The 22,259-nt window shown below is 43.3% G+C and overlaps 1 protein-coding gene across 2 annotated transcripts; it reads right to left on the reverse strand.

Moving 5' to 3' along the window:
- Positions 1 to 607: 607 nt before the first annotated feature.
- LOC148028638 (SNARE-like superfamily protein) lies at positions 608 to 21,917 on the reverse strand. 2 transcript variants are annotated; one of them, XM_087687439.1, is made up of 5 exons: positions 21,636 to 21,917; positions 8,673 to 8,758; positions 8,501 to 8,563; positions 1,040 to 1,126; positions 608 to 944 (listed from the first exon to the last, which is right to left on the reverse strand). In XM_087687439.1, the coding sequence occupies exons 1-5, from the start codon at positions 21,717 to 21,719 to the stop codon at positions 935 to 937; spliced, it is 330 nt and encodes a 109-aa protein (XP_087543565.1). In that variant the 5' UTR covers positions 21,720 to 21,917; the 3' UTR covers positions 608 to 934. The 2 variants fall into 2 exon arrangements, with proteins under 2 accessions (XP_087543565.1, XP_087543564.1); XM_087687438.1 differs by having other exon boundaries at positions 1,040 to 1,122; positions 8,499 to 8,563; positions 21,636 to 21,916.
- Between the last annotated feature and the right edge of the window lie 342 nt (positions 21,918 to 22,259).

The raw sequence follows: 22,259 nt of genomic DNA on the forward strand, positions 1-22,259 counted from the left end.
GAGTTGCATAGGTGCCCACAACATCAATCTGGCTCTTGCCCACTCACGGACGTTGCCATGCAATGTACCACTCTTATAGGAGTCATCTGTGCCATGGCCTGCATCTCATTATGAGCACAGGTCATATGGTTCTCGACACCTCCAAGCCTAGCACCCACTGTTGTTAAGTAATGTTCACATGTGTACTCAAAGAAGAGAGAAGCATAATTTCCTTCAGAGAGACTATTCCCAGCTGGAAATTAAGACCCACAAATTCTCTTTGCAAGAACTAGCACCTCCTCAGAAATAGATGGACTAGATAAAAGGACCATGTAAGTCTCCTTTGATTTAGCCAAGACTATGTTCCTGAAAATAGCATTTTGGTAGCTATGCATGCCTTCAGAGATTGACTACAGCTCATGTGCCAAGTGCCTACATCCAAGATTTCCAAAACATAGTTATGGCAGTTGAACTTTCGATTCACTCAACAGAGGAATTTTTAATGAATGCCCATCTTAATTTGAAAGTTCAATGGAAGGATAACCATGTCTTAAGTGTGATAAAACATTAACAAAAAGAACACACATTCACTAATCCATAAAAAAATCACACAGCTCCAAAGACGACCTTTAACACGAGTAGAACCCTCATAATTAAGAAGACCAGTTTTACATTGGAACCAGCTGGCTTCACACCAGTGCATGGTTGTCAATGTTTGCCTCATCAGTACAAGACAGTCTGTTTCATGCACCACAAACCATGACAGAAATCACAACAATCATGAGCATTAAATGAACTTATTGACGAGGGCCAGCAACACATTAGTCGTCACCATGCAACAGATAGCCTGTAGCAAAACCTTAAAACTGGTTTTAAAGGTACTTCCGAGCCAGAGCTCTGACTCTTGTATCAAAGTAAGGAGAGACTATGCGGGATCCAGGTATATACAGCGGATTTAAAAGTATCTGCACATAAAATAGGATTTGGTAAACCACATTGCACTTTTGCAATACCATTGTACTCATTTCTGACTAGAGAAGCTTGAAACATAGACTCTTACCTTGATGTATAGCTCATACACTTCCTGAAAAAAGTTTCTGATGCCATCTTCATTACGAGAATCGTGAAGAAGCATAAGTTTTGTATGTGTAGTAGCTTGTCAAAGTCTTAACAAAATGAATAACAAAAGAGCATGTAAAACCATGTTCAAACCCAGCATCTGTGAAAACTAGCACACCTGACCCAACACCAAACTGTTCTTGAACTAAAATATCGTATATAACACAGAGCTTAAGTTACTTTATTTCATACAGTCATTTAGTATCTCTTTCTAATGTTGTATCATTGTTGCTTCCTTTGCAAATTTTTTGTTTCACAAAGAAAGGATCTGTCTGATAACATTAATCAAAAGCTGTGGTGGCTGAAAACACAGAACCTCTGAACAAAGAATATATAATCTCTCTCTCTCTCTCTCTCTCTCTCTCTCTCTCTCTCTCTCTCAGAGTTCACTCTCTATCTCAGCCCATGCAGCCACTTCTACACTGCTGCACTCTAACACCTCCACCCACACCTTTCAAATAACGTGAAGATTTGGATGATTGGTCAGTCACATCAGGTATATTAGACTTCACCCCACTGGCTCATCTAGTCACTCTTACAAGGACTCCTAAGGCAGCTCTAGTGAGATCAATTTCTCCCCCTTATCATGATCTTCCTTGGCAAAGACCTGCTAATAGACGTGCACAATCATGGCCACACCCTTAGGCTAGCACCTTCTAGGTCCCCTGGGTAGACTAGACTAGTACATCTAGTCACTCTTACAAGGACTCCTAAGGCAGCTCTAGTGAGATCAATTTCTTCCCCTTACCACGATCTTCCTTGGCAAAGACCTACTAATAGATATGCACAATCATGGCCACACCCCTAGGCTAGCACCTTCTAGGTCCCCTCAGTGTCCAATGCCCTCGCTGCTTTGGGGTGGAATGCCTTGGGATAACATATGTGCTCGAGCTTTTCTTACAAACCCTTTATGGTTCCAATTTTGGGCTTGAGAGGGGGTGTTGAGCTAAAAATTCATTATATAGTAATACCTTGCGTATAGGTTTCTCACTCTCACGTACAAATTTCAACCATCAACCTCATCAACAGGCTGTCTTGCCCCCGACGACTACAGCCCTTCACCTTCTAGCACTTGGCATATCATCTTCAACTGCCACCTTGTTGTTTGGAGCATTCTTGCTATTGCATTTATAGCTTTTGTGCTGTCGCAAGTTGTTTCCCTACTGACTACTCCTATTTTGTCTACATTTGTTGTCCCTGTATCCAAGCGACAAGTTGCTACCCCTTATGACATCTGCTGCAGCCTGAGTTTTGTTGTCCAGCAAACCGCTCTACATCAGCACTCTCCATTCTAGTTGTCGTCTGACTATCATCAACCTTGGGTGATCAGTTCTCAGTTCGTTCAAGTGGTACACTGCTACATTTACCAAATTTCGGTCTCTAGGCTGTTGTGTTCTGATGACCAACCTTCTGCCCTTCATTATTTAGCAATCGCTTGGCTTTGACTAGTGGTTACTACACTCCAGATCCGTCTTTGGTGGACATCATCACTCACTGCTCTACCCTTGAGCTTTTTGTACACTCTTACATTCATTTACTACATTGATTCATACACTTCTGAGTTCTCTTCTCTCTCTATTTGTGTTTGTGTTTTGAGTTTTGTGTTTATTGCATTATTATCCAAGCTATCGTGTCTTAGTCATGTTTATACATTCTATGTTATCTTAGTGCAAACCCTAGCATATCTTCACATGGTGATCACGTGTCAACAATTGCAATGGGCTAGACAGCCACTCGAAGGAGAGCTGATGGTTGAAAACCTACAAGACTAAGAGATGAGATTGAATGGTGGGCAGCCTATCTATTTATAGATGAGTGGATCCTCCACAAAAATTACATGCACAAGATCTTAACTTTTCATTATCCTATTTTGGACCTTATATCTTAGTTTGGGTAGAGGTTTCCACTTAAACTATTGGTCACTCATTTGACACTTATAACCCTCCACTATTGGCCTTGGATTTCAAATTAATGTCAACATGATATTACAATTTTCCACCAGAATAGGTGAGCTTTGAATGTACAACAAATATCCTCATATGATTTAGGGAGCTTGAGAAAATAATTGAAAAAACTGATCGGAAAAAATCCTCCTCTACTATGACTTATGCTTTATTTTCCTAGCTTACTATCTTTAGTCATCGATTTGCTTCCTTTCTACCTTCTTCATGTTCTAACTATCCTTGCTTCTCGTGCCCTTCCATCTTTAGTTGTTATACTCCTTTTCTTTGTGTCAAAAGAATAACACATCAAGTGGAGGTTGGAATCAGCTAACGCACATGGTGGTTTCCATGTTGGTTTGAGATGTTTATGCTACCAATGATAGTGCACTGCGCTCGAGGGCACTTGGTGTGATTGGAACCAATTCAGCACCAAGTCCAACTAGAGGAGTTGATTCTCCCCAACCACTAGTGGGCACTACAGTTCTTGTGGGCAGCATGAGTGTTTTACTGCATTTGTCATGGTTCGCCCTACATTCACTCAACCCCTAATCTTCTTTCTTTAGCTCCTGTTAGCAGTCATGTTTGTCATGCCTTGTCATCTCCTGCCTGTGAGCCTCAGTCTGAGTCAGATGAGGACTTTAGGAGCTCTGACTTGTCTATCACTTGTTTTGACGGAGGAGGTAGCTCATTCTAGAGCACTCAGTTTATTGCATTTCAGTGCATTTTCTCCTCCAGTCGGGATTTTATGTGCATTTCCCGGGGCACTTTCTGCATTCTTCAGCTTGCCTCACCTGCCGGACATTGTCCACACTTTCCGGGATTTTTCTAAGCATTCCTGGCATTTTTACCAGCATTAAATGCTGGTCGGATCAGCATTAAATGCTGGTGGGACATATTTATGGCCTCAAATTTCAGGTCGGCCAGTTTTTGGGTTTTTTGGCTATTTATAGCCATTTCCCACTTGGCAGTCAGTTGTATTATCATCTTCCCTCCTTCTTTGGCAAGTGCACACTCCGACTCCGTCATCTTCCTCCGTCTTCGGTACTGCCGTCATCATCAGCCTGATCTGGTGCCCTCACTGACGCTTCGGGCTGCGTGCAGAGGCTGATCAGTCCACAGTTTTGTATTCAGCATTCATTACAGTCAGTGCAGATTTTCTTCCTTCATTTTCTGCTGTCTCTCTCTCCTCCTCCGTGTTCGTGTTCTTCTTCCGTTGCGCACTCTCACATGGTATCAGAGCCTGACTGAGAGCACGGAGGACCTAACCTTGTGGAGAGATACCTCACCCCTGCTGTCGCCTCATCTCCAATTGCCCAGGCGGCCCCTCCAAGTGGCCATTCTTCTTGCGTTTGCTGCAGACGACTCCTCTAGAGGCTGCCACGTCATCAAACGACCCCTCCTGCTTGCGTTTACCATCAGGCGGCCCCTCCTTCAACTGGGCGACACATCATCAGGCTGCGTTTTGCAAATCTAGTGGTCGTTTCCACTCCTGGTGGTTCATCTCCTGCTGGCGACCCACTCCCAGGCTGCGTTTTGGTGCTTTTGGCTTCTATTCTGGTGATCTTCATAAGATACCCTTGCGTTTTGCAGCTCCAGGTGTTTGTAGGCTATCACAGCCTGTGTTTTGGTGGTTGGTGACCAGACTACTGGTCATTATTCGGCATCGGCAAAGTTTTCTTTGGTGTTTGGTGTTTTGCAGATTGGAAGATGTCTTCTCATCAGTTTACGGGCTTTGATGACTCAGATGACGAGCTTTTGTCTCGACACTCATCTGAACAGAGGCGTGATTTTTATCACGAGGACCGTCGTCCGGAGTCTATTCCTCTTTCCCGTCCCCCTTCCATTCATGTATCTCGGTGATCCCCTTCCAGTGGGCCGAAGATGCAGCCTTTGGTACCCCCTGTACAGGTACCCGTACTTCCTCAGCTGCCCAAAGAGGACCGGTTGGATGGCTCCAACTTTTCTCTATGGTCCTGCAAGGTGGAGTGTATCTTGGACTCCTTCGATCTTTGGGAGCTTGTTTCTGTTCCTATTCCCCGGCCTAAGGTGGATCCCGCAGATGGGACATCTATGGATCGTGCAACCTTATGGGATCGGCTTAATTCTAGAGCTAGATCTTTCCTCTTTCTGAGTTTGCAGGATTCTGTCCTTGTTCGTGTTCACAGGTTGAAGACTGCAGCAGATGTGTGGAGAAAGCTCACGTCTCTCTATCAACAGAAGACGTTTGCCCACCGGATATCTCTTGAAAAGAAGTTGCGGATGCTCGCTATTGATGATAGTCCTTCCATGAAGGACCACATCAACAGATTACAGGATATGAGGGATGAGCTTACATCCCTCGGTCAGACGATATCTTCTGAAGACATGGCTATGATTCTTTTGACTCAGCTGCCATCGCCTCGGTTTGATGTCTTCTACACCAGCCTTCTTACATCGAGGACCCATGAGAAGCTTCTATGGGAGGAGCTATCCCCGCTTGTCTTGGAGCATGACGAGCGACTCAGAGAGGTCAGTGCTAGTGGATCCGACTCCACTAGAGCCTTTGTTGCAGGTTCGGAAGGACAGAAGAAGAAGAAGACGAAGTCAAAGGCTAAGAAGAAGGAAAGTTCTTCAGGCTCTAACTCAGATTCAGAGAGACCGAAGTGCCCACATTGTGGGAAAGGGACACATCCCGAGGAGAAATGTTGGAAGAAGTACCCTCACCTTCGTCCGGGAGCGAAGGGTGGATCTACATCGGAGCCTTCTTCTACCTCTACACCCGCTGTTACCTATGAGTCAGTGTTCCTTCATATCCATGCTTTGGAGGAGGATCCTTCTTCCATGGCTGCAGTGTCTTCTGCGCAGCCTTGGTTAGTGGACAGTGGTGCTTCGAGTAATATGACTCCCCGAGGTGATTTGTTACAGGATCTCCGTCCATCAGAGGGTTCAATCACTGTTGGTGACATTTTATCGGTGCCTATTAGTGGTGTTGGCACATTGCCTTTGTTTACCGACCGACCTTCGAGCTCCTTTTCACAGGCCCTACATGTTCCGGATTTGGGCCTTCCCCTCCTCTCAGTTTATGGTCTTACGAGGCTTGGCACACGAGTGATCTTCACCGAGCATGCCGTTGTTATTGAGGATTCTCTTACAGGAGCTGTCTTATCTGCAGGTTGGCAGGAGAGCAGGCTTTACAGGCTCCATTCCCCTTCTTTGATGCAGGGTCCTCCGAGGCAGTCTATTGCTACACCCGTTCCCACTTGTGCACCTTCTATTCCACAGGTTTCTTCCCATTCCCCACCTTCTCCTTCGGTGGTTCCCTCGTACCCCCCATCCCTTTCAGAGGGGGACGATCTCAGTGATGCGGCTGTGGATTCCCTGGCCCCTAGTATTTTAGAGGGGGATTCCCAGGATCGTGAGGAGCTCCTTCAGCAGCAGTCTACATCGACGGACTTCATTGACCTTGGCATTCCTCTTGCCACCCCAGGATCCGTTTCTCCCTTGGCCTTCAGCCACATCCAGAATCTGAGAGGGGGTGTTAGCAGTCATGTTTGTCATGCCTTGTCATCTCCTGCCTGTGAGCCTCAGTCTGAGTCAGATGAGGACTTTAGGAGCTCTGACTTGTCTATCACTTGTTTTGACGGAGGAGGTAGCTCATTCTAGAGCACTCAGTTTATTGCATTTCAGTGCATTTTCTCCTCCAATCGGGATTTTATGTGCATTTCCCGGGGCACTTTCTGCATTCTTCAGCTTGCCTCACCTGCCGGACATTGTCCACCCTTTCCGGGATTTTTCTGAGCATTCCTGGCATTTTTACCAGCATTAAATGCTGGTCGGACATATTTATGGCCTTGAATTTCAAGTCGGCCAGTTTTTGGCTTTTTTGGCTATTTATAGCCATTTCCCACTTGGCAGCCAGTTGTATTATCATCTTTCCTCCTTCTTTGGCAGGTGCACACTCCGACTCCGTCATCTTCCTCCGTCTTCGGTGTTGCCGTCATCATCAGCCTGATCTGGTGCCCTCACTGACGCTTCGGGCTGCGTGCAGGGGCTGATCAGTCCACAGTTTTATATTCAGCATTCATTACAGTCAGTGCAGATTTTCTTCCTTCATTTTCTGCTGTCTCTCTCTCCTCCTCTGTGTTTGTGTTCTTCCGTTGCGCACTCTCACAGCTCCTTCCCCATGAGGACCTTGGCTCCTAGTGGGCTTAGCTTCTAAATTTCTCCCCTAAGAAGAAACAAGTAATGATGGCAAATAAACTCACTATCCCAAAGCTCAATGAAAAGTATGATGACAAGCTTGTCTACACTTGCCCTTGGGTAAAGAAAGTGGATAGTGCCCTTACTGAATGTAGCATACTAAGGGATCCAAGCTTCTTCATGTGCAAAAGAGTCTTAAAAACGCTCTATGGCAAGAGTCATACCAATTGTCCAAGTATGGTATGACAACATGTAAGCCTCTTTCAATGCCGTTGGAGCAAAATGTGAAGTTGAGTGCTGATATTAGGGATGAGATTGAAGACCTTACTATGTTCACGAGGATAGTAAGGAGTCTAATTTACATGACTATCACAAGGCTAAACTTGAGTTATGTTGTTGGCCTTGTCAATCAATTTATATAGATGCCTAGAAAACCTCATTTGGATGCAATTAGACACACATTGAGATATGTGAAGTCCATTTTTCATTAAGGATTTTTTTATGAGGCAGGTAAGGATATACATTCTCACTAGGTTTAGAAAGTTGCTATCCATTTTCCCTTTCCCACTTTATACTGATGACATTGTCTTGAAGCTTGTGGACAGTTTGGATACTTCTATCCCTATTGACATGGACACATATATTCTCTATGTTGAAATGGGTGATGGAGTTGGCTACCAATTATAAGATGTGAGAAACAAAAGAAGGCTGGCACTACAACCAAAGGGCCAAGGGCAAGGGCAAAAGCCGAGTCCAAGGATAGTGTGAAGGGAGACTTCTCAAAAAGGCAACTACTTGTGACAAGAGGCTTTGCTTCAGGGGAAGAACAAATGTTTCAAGTGCAAGGGCCACAAGATTCCTAAGTGTCATCAACAAAGGTCGAAGGGCAAAGGTTTGCTCACACTTCAGTTCAAGAAAGTGACACCAACTCAGCCAGAGTGACATTGACTGAGCTGGACTTTGCAGCAAGATCAAGATAATGACGCACAATTCTAAATTCTGGACTTCAAGACCTACCACTGCAGTCTCAATATGGTTCCAGTCAGGAGTGAGCATTGCCACAATTTGAGAGCAATGACCAAGCATTTTGGTCCAGGACGTGACTACTTTGCACAAGCATCAGCCGATGGTGGAGAAGCAGCCACATGAACATACATGGGACTAGATGTGTGTTCTGAACTGAGATGGCAGCTGGCAACCATTCCATTACGTAATACGATGCTAGATGAAATTGGCCAATGACAAGCTAATACTCAATGCTAGCAATTCATAAAAGGATATGACCAGCAGTGACATATACTGATACTGTCAAGTCATTGAATTTATCCACTGATTTGAAGAACCTGCACAAAAACATAAAACAATAATGTATCAAGAAAAGCAGCAAACTTGTATAAATGTTCAAATGTTGAAAATAACAAAAACAAAACAGCATCGAGAAACAGTAACTACGTGGCATTTGTGGTCCATGCTAAATCTTGAACAATGTCCAATGAAGCATGTAAAATAAACTGATGTTGATGAGCTGCTTCTTCCTTCTGCAAAAGCATAAGTGGCAAGTCAACATTCATGCAGCTGCATCTGCATCTGTTAGGCCTTTCTAAAGACTCCAACGTTTTAAAAATATACACCTCCGAAGTTTTGAAATGCATGAGTTGTGAAATAAAAGTACTTGTAATCTGCAATTTAAATCACATGGGTGTGGGTGTTGTGGATGACCAAGAGAACCAAATTGTATGTGCTAGGCGAAGTTGCATGACAAAGCAAGAGAGGCATTTTCCTTTCTCAACAGCACTATCCCAGGAATTATTGGCCGCTTTCAAGATGACAGCTTGTCAATCAATTTCTACTCTGATGGATACAAACTGGAAGGTAGCCACTTATAGAGGTTCAAAGGCTGTGGATACTTCAAGTTATCGGGCTAGTGGATTCTTTGATTTGGCTTCTTAACATGAGGATCTATGCTTTTCAATTGGTCTTCTTGCACAGTTTATGAGTGAACCCAAGATAACTCATTGGCAAGGAGCTATGAGGATCTTGAGATTCCTCATGGGCACATTGGAGCACACTTTTAAGCACAAGTGATCCAGACATGGTGTTCCAGGGGTGTCAAATGATTCAAATCTGTCCCAGTTATCCACCGGTATATGTCATCCACAATTTCTGCCAATGTCCCTCACTGCCCAAATTATTGGTAGGCAGCTATGAGGATCTTGAGATTCCTCGAGAGTACACCTAAGCACGGTTTATTTTGTCTAGTAGGCATAGGTGATCCCAACACGGTGTTGCACAGGTGTCAGCCAATTCAGATCTGTCCCAAATACCCAACTAGTATCTGTTCTCCACAACTTTGGCCAATGTCCGTCACTACCAGAATTAATTTTCACTTTTATCATACGCACATCTCGACTTAATTTCCTATAACCATCCCCAAAAAATACGTTAAAAATTCATGATCCTGTAACAACATCCCGCTGAATTCCTAATCAGATGATCCTTCAATTTGCTACCATCATCATTACCTCATTATCAACTCCTTCCACCATTGCTGCAAGCTGCTTTCCTACTCCTTGGTGCTACCACCTATAGCATAATGGTGCTACCCCTGCTGCCAGCCTACCACCAACTATTGTGTCATCAGCCTGCCTGGAGGGTCCCCCTAGTGTACATCACTCAAACGGCTGCATTTTGATCATCAACCTGCAATCATCTATTCAGCCTGCCACATGGCACTCAGCTGCTGCGTTTTCATCAGGTAAAGCCGATTCAGTCTACTGGACATCATATTCACACCTGTGTTTTCACTGCTACTGCATCCACAACATCATATTTCAGCATTCTTCACTGACTGGCCCTTGGCTGCTGGGTTTCATTTGTCAAAATGATGTGGAGCAATGGAAGCAAAAAGATACAGCTGCTGTAAACACAAAGAACTGAACGGAAAAACGAGAACACATGAACTCAAAGATAATGAACTTGGGAAACAGAATCCATACACCAATGTAAAAGAGTATGTACAACAGCACAAGCTATGGGCAACCAACAAAGTGCTCCCGGCCTTCCTCTCTCCGAAAGGATGCAATTGCTTGTATCATATACAATGAAGTGGAGAGGGGCTGCCTTAGATAGGCTGAGAAAATACAACAAAATAAGCAAATTGGCAAGCAGCATTAAATGCCCATACATCAGGTCAGCCAGCATTAAATGTGCACTATTTCAGAAATGAAATGCACATTGCCTATGAGCTCCAATACCCAAGATATATACATGGCTAACACCCATGATAAGTACAATAAAATATGCAATGATGAAAGACCCACCATATACATACAATAATGAGAAGTAGATAGGACCATGCATACCCAAGCAATGCGTGATCAAGCCACCATCAAGGTACCTCAGAAAGACACTGATGTCAATGTTGATTGTACCAATACCTAACAATAGAGAGTAGAAATAGCTGAATCTCGATGCCTGTCACAAACCAACTCCACAAAAAGCACGCCTTGTAGCCCAAGACCCTTATTTATACTAGAGTTGAGGAGGTTAAGTGGAAGCTTCTAGATGATGGCATTGTTGATGACACTAACATTGGTAACATAAGCAATGACATAAGCTATGCTGATGTAAGCATTGATGTAAGAAATGTTCTAGAAACTTTCAAAGAACTTTCTCAAATCTCCTAGAAACTCTAGAAGATATTGGGTTTCTTGGTGTCCATGATAGACCCTAAGTGTGGCTTTCTACATGCACAGACAAAGTCTAGCAAATTCAAAACTTGGAGCTGGTTTATCTTTCAAGTTCATGATGGAGTGTGTTTGATAGAGAGAGGTCTTTGCTCCTAATTTGTTCTCACATGAGGGGATACTTTGACACTTTTGGCCAAAGGATGGGGAATCCATGGTTACCAATGCCAAATTGTGAGGCTCCTGCGAGGTAAGTCCTCTCTAGTTCCAATTCAAGCCATGTATCTCCAATTCTTGTCTTGTCTTGTATTTAATCTAGTCTTGTATCAAGGATCTAGCCTTGTTGTAAACATCATTGCATCAATCTTGTATCAAGAAGTATATTGTTGTAATTCTTATCTTGCAGAAAAGAATCAAGTTCTTATTCTTTTTCTTATTAAAGTTAATTCCTTGTAAGTTGTGAGGCAACAATAGTTATCCTTGCCAAGTTCTTGTCACCCTCATAAGAAGGTCCACCACACCTACATATGGATGAGACTGGCCCGCAATCCTCTAATGCCATCAAAGATGAGGAAGATTATCATCAATTGTCAATGGAGCAAAGCGTAGTCCTCGAACGCCAGGAAGATAGCCTAAGCAACAAACACAAATACTTGAGACCTGTGTGAGCTAATGCCTGATAAGAAGGAGGTCGCTAGGTGAAGGGACAACCACCAAAAGGATAAACGCAGCCTGTGAAGGCCTATCAAACCAAGGTTTTGGTACCTAGGGCTACAAAAACTAACACCAAATGTGGTAACACCAAGCATCTCCAGGCAACCAAACATAAATCTAATGAAGCTTGAAAGGAGTGGATGAGGTCGCCAACTATGGTGGACTGACGACAAGGTAGGAGTGCCGGAAGAGGTGCAGCAATGGAAACATGGACAAGTGCTGAAATAAACTATTGAACACAAGACAAAAGAGAAAAAAAGCAAAACACTACAAAGGAAGAGAACTCAAAGATGTGCTCGAGAAATGGAGTCCATATATCAAACACAAGAATGACACGTACAATAGTGAGTCTCTAGCTCCTAGGCATTGGCACCGGCTCCCTTCCTCCACAAAACCTATAGGTGATGATAACTTGAATGAGGAGATAGCCAAATATATAAAGAAGAAAACAATGCCAAAATAGAGGCAAGTCAGTTAGCATTTAATGCTGGTTAGCTAGCATAAAATGCCCCAAATAAGCATACAATGACCATAATAAAACGCCTTAATAACCTAACCATGACCGACATAGGTCAGACTCACACATGAGCTATCTCGACTACTAATACCCTCTCTTAGATCATGGGTGATATGATACGATATAAGGATACAATAATAACGACTAATCATAGTCCATACAACAAGAATCACCCAACTAGAACCATGGATACCCAAGCAACGAGTGATCAAACCACCACCAAGGTCCCTCGAAGAGAACCTAATGTTGAGGTTGATCGTACTAGCTCCTAAAAATAGAGAAGAGTCTGTGTCCATCAACAATGTCTCGAAGTAGCATACAAGACCATCTTGTCAAAAATGCCTCTAAATATATGTGACCATGGATTCCCTACCTTTGGCCAAGACCGCCAAAGTGTCCCCTCATGTGAGCTAGGACTAGGAAGAAATCCCACTCTTTGTCAAATAACAGCCTATCATGAACCTAGATGTCAATCCCAGCTCCAGGGTTTGAACCTACCAGACTTCTGTCAATGCGTCAAAGATGTCTCTCTTTGGAACTTGTAGATCTATATACCTGTAAAGATGAGGCTCAATTGCCCCATCTCACCCTCCTTTCACACTCCCTCCCTTGCACTAGAGAGTCATGAGGAATGACTGTATCACCTAGATTAGAAAGCAACAAAGAAAGGGACCATCAAGCCCATCCCTTGGTCCAAAGAAGTGGATCCCTTCAGCACCTTGGACTTCTCCTTGGCTAGAGAATCAAAGTCAGAGTCTAAGAAAGAGGATGACTCAGCAAAAGAGTCATCCTGCTTCTTCTTCTTCTTCTTCTTTCATGAAGCTGCTAACTCCTTGTAGTCCTTCCACAAGTGTCCCTTCTTACTACAATGATAACACTGGACCTTTGACTTCTTCTTACTATCATCCCTCTCTGAAGTTGTAAAGGCCTCACTGGAACCTCGATGAGACGGAAGCCTCCCTTGTAAATGCAAAGATGCCTCATGCTCAAACAACATCAAGGACATACGTGTAAAGCTCACAGGTGTAGATAATGTTTGCGCCCTCGGAGCATTTGCCACTCCATCAAACTCTAAGGGGAGCTTGTAGAGTTCCATTCTCACGAGCTGTGCCTTTGGAAGGGCAAATTGCATATGTCAAAGCCGGTCCTATACCTATGTAATACGGAGCAAAAATGATTGAACTGTATCCTTCAGCTCAAACTTCATCTCCTGAAGCTTTCCATAAAGGGTCACTTCATGCATGGTGGAAGGTGCCTCGTACATCTTAAGCTTTGACCATATTTCTGGAGATGATCCACAAGAGGTAACCACCGATAAGACTTCTTTAGAAATACACCAAAATAGTGCAGAATAAGCACATGGATCATCTGAATCCCATGTAAACACAGCTTCCTCATGGTTATCATCAAAATCTTCGGAAATAGGAAAAGGACTCTTAAGGCTAAGAAATAGCTCCATATGCAATGTATATGGAATCCGCTTCTACATAGACCAAGCTTTCATCACAACATGTAAGATAGTCAAGTCCATGTAGCTTATCATATGTAGAAGTGTACGGAGGAGCCATCTAGAGGATAAGAAGAGAAAATAGAGAATAGAAAGTATATAGAGAGAGAATACAACCAAACCAACAGCAAAGACATTACAAAGTGAGAGTTCACATGCAATGTAATCAAAAATCTAATAAAAAATGAAGGGCAATTGCTGCAAAATGAGAAAAACCAGTCGAAAACTCCCATGGCTTAGGGGCAGAAAATGAAGAACACGGGTTGGTTGAGCATTTAATGCAGCAAGCTAACAATTGCAAGCTGGAATCCAAGCGCAAGCTGAAAACACAGGTTGTTGGTTGGAAAAGTAGGCAGCAACTAAGTACACACAAGCTGAACATGAGCAACAACAGGATGCCTAATCATTAGGGGGTAGAAAGACCTAAAAGCAACAAAAAAATCATAGCAGGAACCTAGATCCTACAATCTAATACCATGTCACAAGTGGTGCAGCAATGGAAGCATAGACAAGTGTTGAAATAAGCTGTTGAACACATGACAAAAGAGAAAGAAAACAAAAGAGCATTGCAAAAGAAGAGAACTCAAAGATGTGCTCGGGAAATGGAATCCATATACCAAACACGAGAATGACGCGTATAACAATGAGTCTCTAGCTCCTAGGCCATAGAAACATAAAACGAGGAATGGGAACAGGGAAAGGGGACGGGGACGGGAACGGGAACGCCAAACCTAGGGAACGGGGACGTGGGAATGGGAACAGCATTTAAAAAATTAAAATACATGAAAAAAAATTAATATTTCACTCATAATCCATGTGGACTCTGGAGTGTTAAAACTTAAAACCAAGGTATATAATCCACAAGGACAAATCATTTTAAGTTTTAACTTTAAGATATCATGCATCATTCTAAAAGTACTCATTAGAAATTGAATGGCAACTTACAAGGCTCAAGAGGTAAGCTATTCAATTATAAATAATAAAATGAATAATACATATGCTATAAATTATAAAACAATGAACAATAAACTAAACTTTAAAGCCTAAGCTAAAAGAACATGCCTATGGTCCCATTGCCAAAAAACTTAAAAGATTACAAATATGAAATTGAAGTCTAATCTTTGAAAGAACATACTCATTGCCCCAAAAAAAAACTATAAATATAAAGTCTAATCTCTAGATTGAAGCAAAATGCGGCATGTCAAAATAGCCCAAAGAGCAACTACAAGACTGCAAGACTCAAGTACAAATATAATATCGGCATGGCACAACTGTCAATAGCCCAAGTGTCACACTGTCATCAATGATCATAATATCATATACAATGTACATGTGTACAGTGTCATGTATCATGAGACTCATGATAAGTAAACTAAATCAAAGATCATGATCATGATCTGAGGCTGCTCTAGCTACTCCTGAAGTGCCAACCTCATCATCATGTTTACCATGAATTGCTGCATCTCCCTCAACATCAGCATGTGTCTCCTCTTCTTGCTGCATCTCCCACTCTGTGAATGGATCGGGCTTTGTTGTCATACTGTTACACAACATCCTCAAATTAGCACTAACGAATACTAGATCGTTTGCCCTCTCCACACCAAGACGGTTCCTCTTCTTTGAAGCAATGTGAGCGTATATACTCCACAATTGCTCCAAACAAGAGGAGCTAACTGACTTACTCAAAATACAGATGGCTAGTTGCTGCAACTCAGGACCATCTGAACCATAGTCCTCCCACCACAAAGTTGCCCCAATCTTACAGCGATCCTCCTGTGCATCCCCACAACCAAAAGAACCCCGAAAGGTCCTATAACATGAAAGCTGATCTCTGATCTTTCGTCTAGTGCCATGATCAGGCACTAGACGAGACAATATAAGTCTCCATACATCCATAACCGCAATGTCATTCTCCTGACCCTTGCCCTGGAACTCAGGATCCACAACAAATACAATTGCATGCATGGGTGAGCTATAGGAGTTCCATCTCGTCACAACTAAATGGCGTATCTCCTCATACGCCTCATCATTTGGTGCCAACTCCTGCAACTTTTCATTCAGCCTATCCATAGCCTCATATACCTTGCCAAGGCAAGGTTGCATAGCATCCATAACCCTTAATAAATGTACAATAGGTGATACCATAGCATCTATCCGCTTTATATCATCCCAAAAAGTGGAGTTATTTGCTTTCTCCAAGCATAAGATACCTGTAGGAGTATCTGCCAATGTTGATGAGGTAAACTCATCACTAAGAAATAACTGCTTCAAGGCACCACTACATTCTCTTAACCTGCCTAGAATCAAGAAGTTAAAGGCAAATCTAGTATCAGAGTATTTTAAAAGTGTCTTCTTCGACAGCAAAGAGAAGTGATGGCGAAGAAACTGGTGATTCAAAACAAAGCTAACCATTTGAGCTCCTTGCTCTATGACAGGTGCAATCCATGACAAGTTACCAATATCCTTTAGTAGGTTGTTCAAGCAATGAGCCATGCAATATGAAACTGTGATATGCGGATAATATCCCCGGATAATAGTACTTGCTGTCCTATTTGCAGGCTCTCCATCTGCAACAAATCCCACAACATGCTCTGGGCCAATAAGCTCAACACCTGTAACCCACTCTGCGGCAAGTACATCTGCTAACTTTCCTGTCCCTGATGCATCATGTGAAGATGTGAAATACATTTCCCCACGAGAATAAGCAACCATACCATGAATGGATCGCTTGCGTATATCACTCCAACTATCAACAATCAAGGAAACTCCATTTTTAGCCCACATGCTCTTTCTAGTCACTGTTGCTTGCTCAACAAGGCGCTTTTCCTTGTCGAGCAAAGTGGTGCGTAAGGTTTGTAATGATGGAGGTACATACGAAGGGCCATACTCACCAATCTTCTTGCACATCAATTTAAAATACTCTGACCTAGCTGCACGAAATTGAATGTGGTCATGATTAAAAAAGTGTGCCACTAATGTATCCACCTCTTCCTTCTTGGGATCCCAACTAGTATCAAGTGTGCTCTATCTACATGCAACATGTGGCATTGTTGATGCCATGGCCGATGCAATGCCTGCAATAGGTGTGGAGGTAGCACTTCCTGATACTGACCCTGCTCTAGATACATCTGATGGGGATGGTGTCACAAAAGTTGCAGGGTCAACTGCAACATATCGTGGTCTAGATGCAAGATAAGCTTGTTGACCTACTACACGGTCACGAAGCTCCCTTTGCTTCTCCAAGGTCACATTCGGACAAAACTAAACCTTTGAATTTGGCTCATGTAGGAGATGAGCTCGGACCTGATTATGCATAAATATTAAAATGGAACAAGTGGCAATTGGTATTCCATATTCTAATATTTAAGTAACTTTGAAAAATTAAAATCAATAAATATTCGAAATACAAATGCTCGGCTCAATGGATTATCTTGTTTGCTCCACTAGTTCGCTTGTATAGGCAAAGCTTGCAAGTCCATGGTCGAGATCCTCCACCACTCAATGGGCGGTCAGCATTTACTTCTTCCCACCATGACGAATCATCGGACCTTCTTCCTTGATCACCAACCCGACAAGCGGGGCGGGAAGATAAAGCCATTTTAGGCTGAAAATTGAAGACTCAAGAGTCGAGAGAAGGAAAAATTGAAGGCTCGAGATGAAGCCATTTCAGGTTGAAAATTGAAGGCTCGAGAGAAGGGAGAAGGCTCAAGAGTCAAGACTCACTCAAGAGTCAAGACTCACTCAAGAGTCGAGAGAGAAGGGAAAAGGAGAGAAGGGAGAAGAAGAAGAAAAGAGGAGAACTTAGAAGAATGGAGAACTTGGAACTTGGAGAAGAAGGAAGACTCAAGAGAAGAGAAGAAGGAAGAGAAGGGAGAAGGTCCAAGGAAGAAGGAAGAAGAGAAGGGAGAAGTGAAGAGAAGGAAGAACGAAGAAGAGAAGGAAGAGAAGCAAGAGAAGCAAGAGAAAGAAGAAGAAAGAAGAAGAAAGAAGAGAGCCTAGAGGTTGGAGGTGGGAGGAGACGGGGGACTGGCCACTGGCGGCTGGGACTCGCGCAAAGCAACACGGAACAGGGGGGCGCAGGCGATCCCGAGGGGGAGCAGCGGCAGACGATCTCGAGCGGGAGCAGCGGCAGACGATCTCGAGCGGGAGCAGCACACAATCGCAGATGATCCAGGCAAAAGCAACAGCCGGCCGGCCAAAGGTAAGTGGTGCCACGTGGCGTTGCCTATCCCGTTTCAGACAAGGAACGCAACAAGGAACACATTCCTTGCTACGTTCCCTGTCTGAAATGGGACAAGGAACGTTCCACCAATTCGAAACGCGTCCCACGATGGCTTCGTGCCGGGGACGGCGATTCCACTTGCCGGGGGGCCATTCCCGTCGTTTCCTGTCACTATGTCCTAGGCACTAGCACCAACTCCCTCTCTCCACAAAACCTGTAGGTGATGATAATCTAAATGAGGAGGGAGCTGGATATATAAAGAAGAAAACAATGCCAAAATAGAGACAGGTCGGCCAGCATTTAATGCTAATCGGCTAGCATAAAATGCCCCAAATAAGCATACAATGACCATAATAAAATGCCTAAATAACCTAGCCATGACCAACATAGGTCGAACTCACACATGAGCTGTCTAGACTGCTAACAAGGAGTGTTGTCTCGCCAATTATAGGGAAGATGCGCCGGCTGAAGAGGAGGGTGACTGCCACCAAAACGTACCCTAAGAGATGGTGGAGGCTGGCGCCTTATAGCAAGAGGGTGAAGATGGAGTAGGCAGCCACGAACCACGAACTGCAATGTCCACTGGAAGGGGTGTGAGGGCAATGTAAAGGCTAGAGAGAGAAGGGAGAAATGTCGGAGTGACAAAAGAAGAGGGGTAAAGAATGGCTAAAGTGGTGAAGAATGAATTATGTGATGGGCCTATTTATAGGCCTAAGCTGTCTAGGGTGGCACACCACTGAGTGGACACCCACAGACAAAATGACCAAAATGAGGACACCAACCCTTTTTGGGGCTGTCAATGCAAAACCCTAACTGAAGTGTGTAAATTAATGAAGTGGTTTCTCAACCCCTCTCTGGCACTAGTCATGAAGGATGATGGCACCACTAGGGCTAGAAAAATGCTTGAAAGGTTGCTGTGGCCTTTGTCGCATGGCCAGAATTAGAGTCGAAATCCAAGGATGATGAAGGGTCGAAGGAGTTGTTGCTCTTCTTCTTCTCCTCCTCCTCCTTTCTCTAATGCTACTAGCTTTTTGCAATCCTTGAAGAGGTCCCCCCTCTTACCACAATGGTAGCATTAACCACCCTTCTTCTACATGTTACCCCTCTCTGAAGCAACCAAAGCACTTGAAGGATGGCCATTGTAACAAGATAGAAACCTCCCCTGCATAGTTGCCAAGAAACGTGTTTCCTATAGTGTTATATGTTGGAAACTAGTGGGTGAATTTGATGTTTGAGCTTGTAGGGCATTAGCAACGCCATCAACTCTAAAAAGCAATTTGGGGCTAGCATTAAATATGCATTGTCTCAAAAATGAAAATGCACTCAGCTTATGAGCTCTAACACCCAAGATATGTACATGGCTGACATTGTCACCCTCAGCTCCCATCTACTACATTGACTTCATTCCTAGTGGTATTGCTGCACTCCAGATCTGTGGACAGAGGACAGCACTCCATCAATCAACTCCTAAGAGAGCCACTCATTGCTCAACAGCTCTACCAAGTGATCACCCACACATAGGCATCATCTTCTTCATTCATTTCATTTCAGCATTCATTCATAATTCTTCCTCTACATCTTCTCTCTTTTCCGGTTTGTGTTAGTGTCTTCGTTCTATCTGTATACTCCATGTTTTCTCTCTGCAAACCCTAGCATATCTTCACATGCCAGGCATCACATGGGTTGATACCTGTGTGATTGGTACTATCATTGTCAGGTTAGAGTTATAAATTTCATTGCCCATTCATCATTCTTTGAGTTCTTGTGTTCTTTCATTGTTCATTGTGTCAATGTTTATGCTTTGTGTTTTCTCCCTTCCATTCATTTGTGCATTCTTACGTATACTAATAGAATCGAACATGTTTTTATACAAGCTAAAGCGTACTGTGTTGGCTGAAATTTGAGTATAAAATATTAGGGTTTATGCATGTCTATGAGAAATTATAGCTTGAAGTTGGGTTTGTCCTGCAAGTTGGCTCTGGTGCAATCGACCCAATGTGCTTCTAGCTATGGCTATGATGTTTATGACAATCGAGGAGGTGGAAGAATATGCTAGAGTGAACGTTAGGCTCTAATATATTATATCATGAAGAGAACTGCAAGCCATCCAATATCAAAATGATAAGGATCCGTGCGATCAAAGCACATTATCTCTTAATTAACTTGGCTAGGCACCAAAGGTTAGCCAACAACCTAGGTTCTCTCTCTTTAAGTTGGGGTTGTGTGCCTTCAATCACTCCACCTTTTACCTTTTATAAATAGAGTTACAATTGGATTAATTTATGACTCTCCATCTTACATTATTGGTGACTTTAAATGTATTTTACAATTGATGGCATATCTCCAAAGTGCTAGCATGCTAACGAGCTAAGGTTGTAAATGACAATTGATTTTAGATCCACCAGTGTTAAGACTCTCCCAACTACCCTTACTTCTCCACAAGCCATGCACCACCTACCACCATCAAAGTAAGGGACAATAATCTCATCCTACCAAAAGCTTCTTCTCCTCCCAAGTGAGAGAAATAGGCACCGCACCTTTTCTTGAGCCTTATGTGGCCATCATTTTAGACCAACCTACATTAGGCCACTTTTAACAATCAAGATGACTCATTGACTATCACTGCATGAACTGGTAGAACCTCAAATCAAATATAACCAACTAGCTCTCAATTGTAGAGTTCAATTCTATCAGTAATACCCTTTGGAATTTACTGTTCAGCATATTGCCTCTCTCTTCCATCTTGCATTTCTTTAGGTGAGAGCAGTATGCAAGTGTTTTCACACATAGCTTTGACATTTGGTACTAGGGTGGATTTGTCAAAATCGGTGTAAATGAGGCTAGGCTGCAGGCAGCTGGCTTTAGCAAAAACAGCTGATGTTTTCATCCCTCACCCCCTCCCCCCGATAAAAAAAACTTCAAGCAACTCCTGCTTGCCTAATACCACCACATTTTCCAGTAGATCCCCTTCAAACCAGCTCATTGTTTGCCCAAACAACTATACCTCTGCCAAGACAACCTTACATAGCTGCTATTTTACGCAACAACAAGAAACAAAGCTAGTCAACTAATCATCATTGCATGTCCCCCCACCCCTTGGCATCATGCATCAATTGAACTTCACCACAAAGTGAAGGAATTGTCAAGGAAAAACGGGCTTGCACATCCATGTACACCCGCACATGATGCAGATTTGAGCTAAAATACTAATGAAGCAGGCAAGCATTGTCTATATTGCTCCATGAATATCACAAGAAGCACGGCATGATATTATTCGAACAACAGGCTTGAGACATCCAGGTACAATCTGTGCACGATGCACAAGTGAGCTTTAAAAGCCAGGGAAGCAGTGGATCATGCAAACAAACAATGTCAGCATTTCCAGACGAACGTCACAAGCAGCACAGAGTGCCTGCCCCTAATTGGGGATTTGCGTCCACGCTAATGAGCATGTGATAATTTTTTGCTGTCAAACACCTAAAAATATGCCAGCTACAGGACATGTATAAGGCGGCCACTGATCCAAAGACTTAAGGCGGCCACTGATCCAAAGACTAGGAAGAAACGGCTTGTGTGAAGGTAGAGATAAGCCGTTGATTCCTTAAGACGGTAAATCTGATGAGCCTGCTTGGAACTAAGGGAGCACTAAATGACTGGGACACGGGAAATTCAACATTTTCCAGCTTGGTATGCTACTTTGTGTTTTTTCCTCTGGTAAGGTCTACCACAGCACAGAGCACGAGAGAGAGAGAGAGAGAGATGCACTGACCTTGGGGGCTGGACCAACTTCACTCTCATAGATGGGACTATTGTTGCTGCCTCCAACGATCACAAAACATGCGGTCGTCGCCATGGTAGATCTGCATCCAAAGCAGAGGCCTAAAACGACGAGGACAACCAGAGGCCTTTCTACCAGTTCATTCAATCACTGAATTGTATTCTATCAGACATTCAAATTCGGACTTCCTCCAAATGTGTGCGTCACTCGTTGCCAAAGGATCCGCATCATGGCTTCCGTTTAGCCCCCTATTGACGTATGTCAAAGTACGTTTTGCCAAGGCACTAAGGTTAATCCTTCAAATTAGAGTGCGTCCCTGCGCAGGTCAATCACCTTGGAGAGGAACTTTGCACACACGCAAAGGGAGGCTTCCCACGAAGTGTTTGTTTGGTGACTAGTGTCAAAATGAACTATAACTATCGTCCCAAGGTTTGAGTGATTGGAGCCAATTGATGGTGGACCGTATAGTCACTAGTGAATATTGCATTTGTGAGAAATTGCTTAGCACTAGGTTATGAGAGATAGATGGTAATAATACCAAACCCTGTTTGTATAACATCCCTCAAAGGAGCAAAAGGGTCGAGTGTTAGGTCTAGGGAGGGTTACCAATCGACT

Source organism: Lygodium microphyllum, chromosome 11, assembly GCF_053477565.2.
Source record: "Lygodium microphyllum isolate KBCC chromosome 11, Lygodium_microphyllum_v1.1.10, whole genome shotgun sequence".
Lineage (NCBI taxonomy): Eukaryota > Viridiplantae > Streptophyta > Polypodiopsida > Schizaeales > Lygodiaceae > Lygodium > Lygodium microphyllum.

Bases quoted from the DNA above. Each gene is read 5' to 3' on its own strand.
- LOC148028638 (XM_087687438.1), bottom strand. From the start codon at position 21,719: ATGGCGACGACCGCATGTTTTGTGATCGTTGGAGGCAGCAACAATAGT. The intron at 8,759-21,635 runs GTCAGTGCATCT...ATGCTTTTGCAG, and splicing joins AAGTTGGTCCAGCCCCCAAG to AAGGAAGAAGCAGCTCATCA. The intron at 8,564-8,672 runs GTAGTTACTGTT...GTTTTTGTGCAG, and splicing joins GCATGGACCACAAATGCCAC to GTTCTTCAAATCAGTGGATA.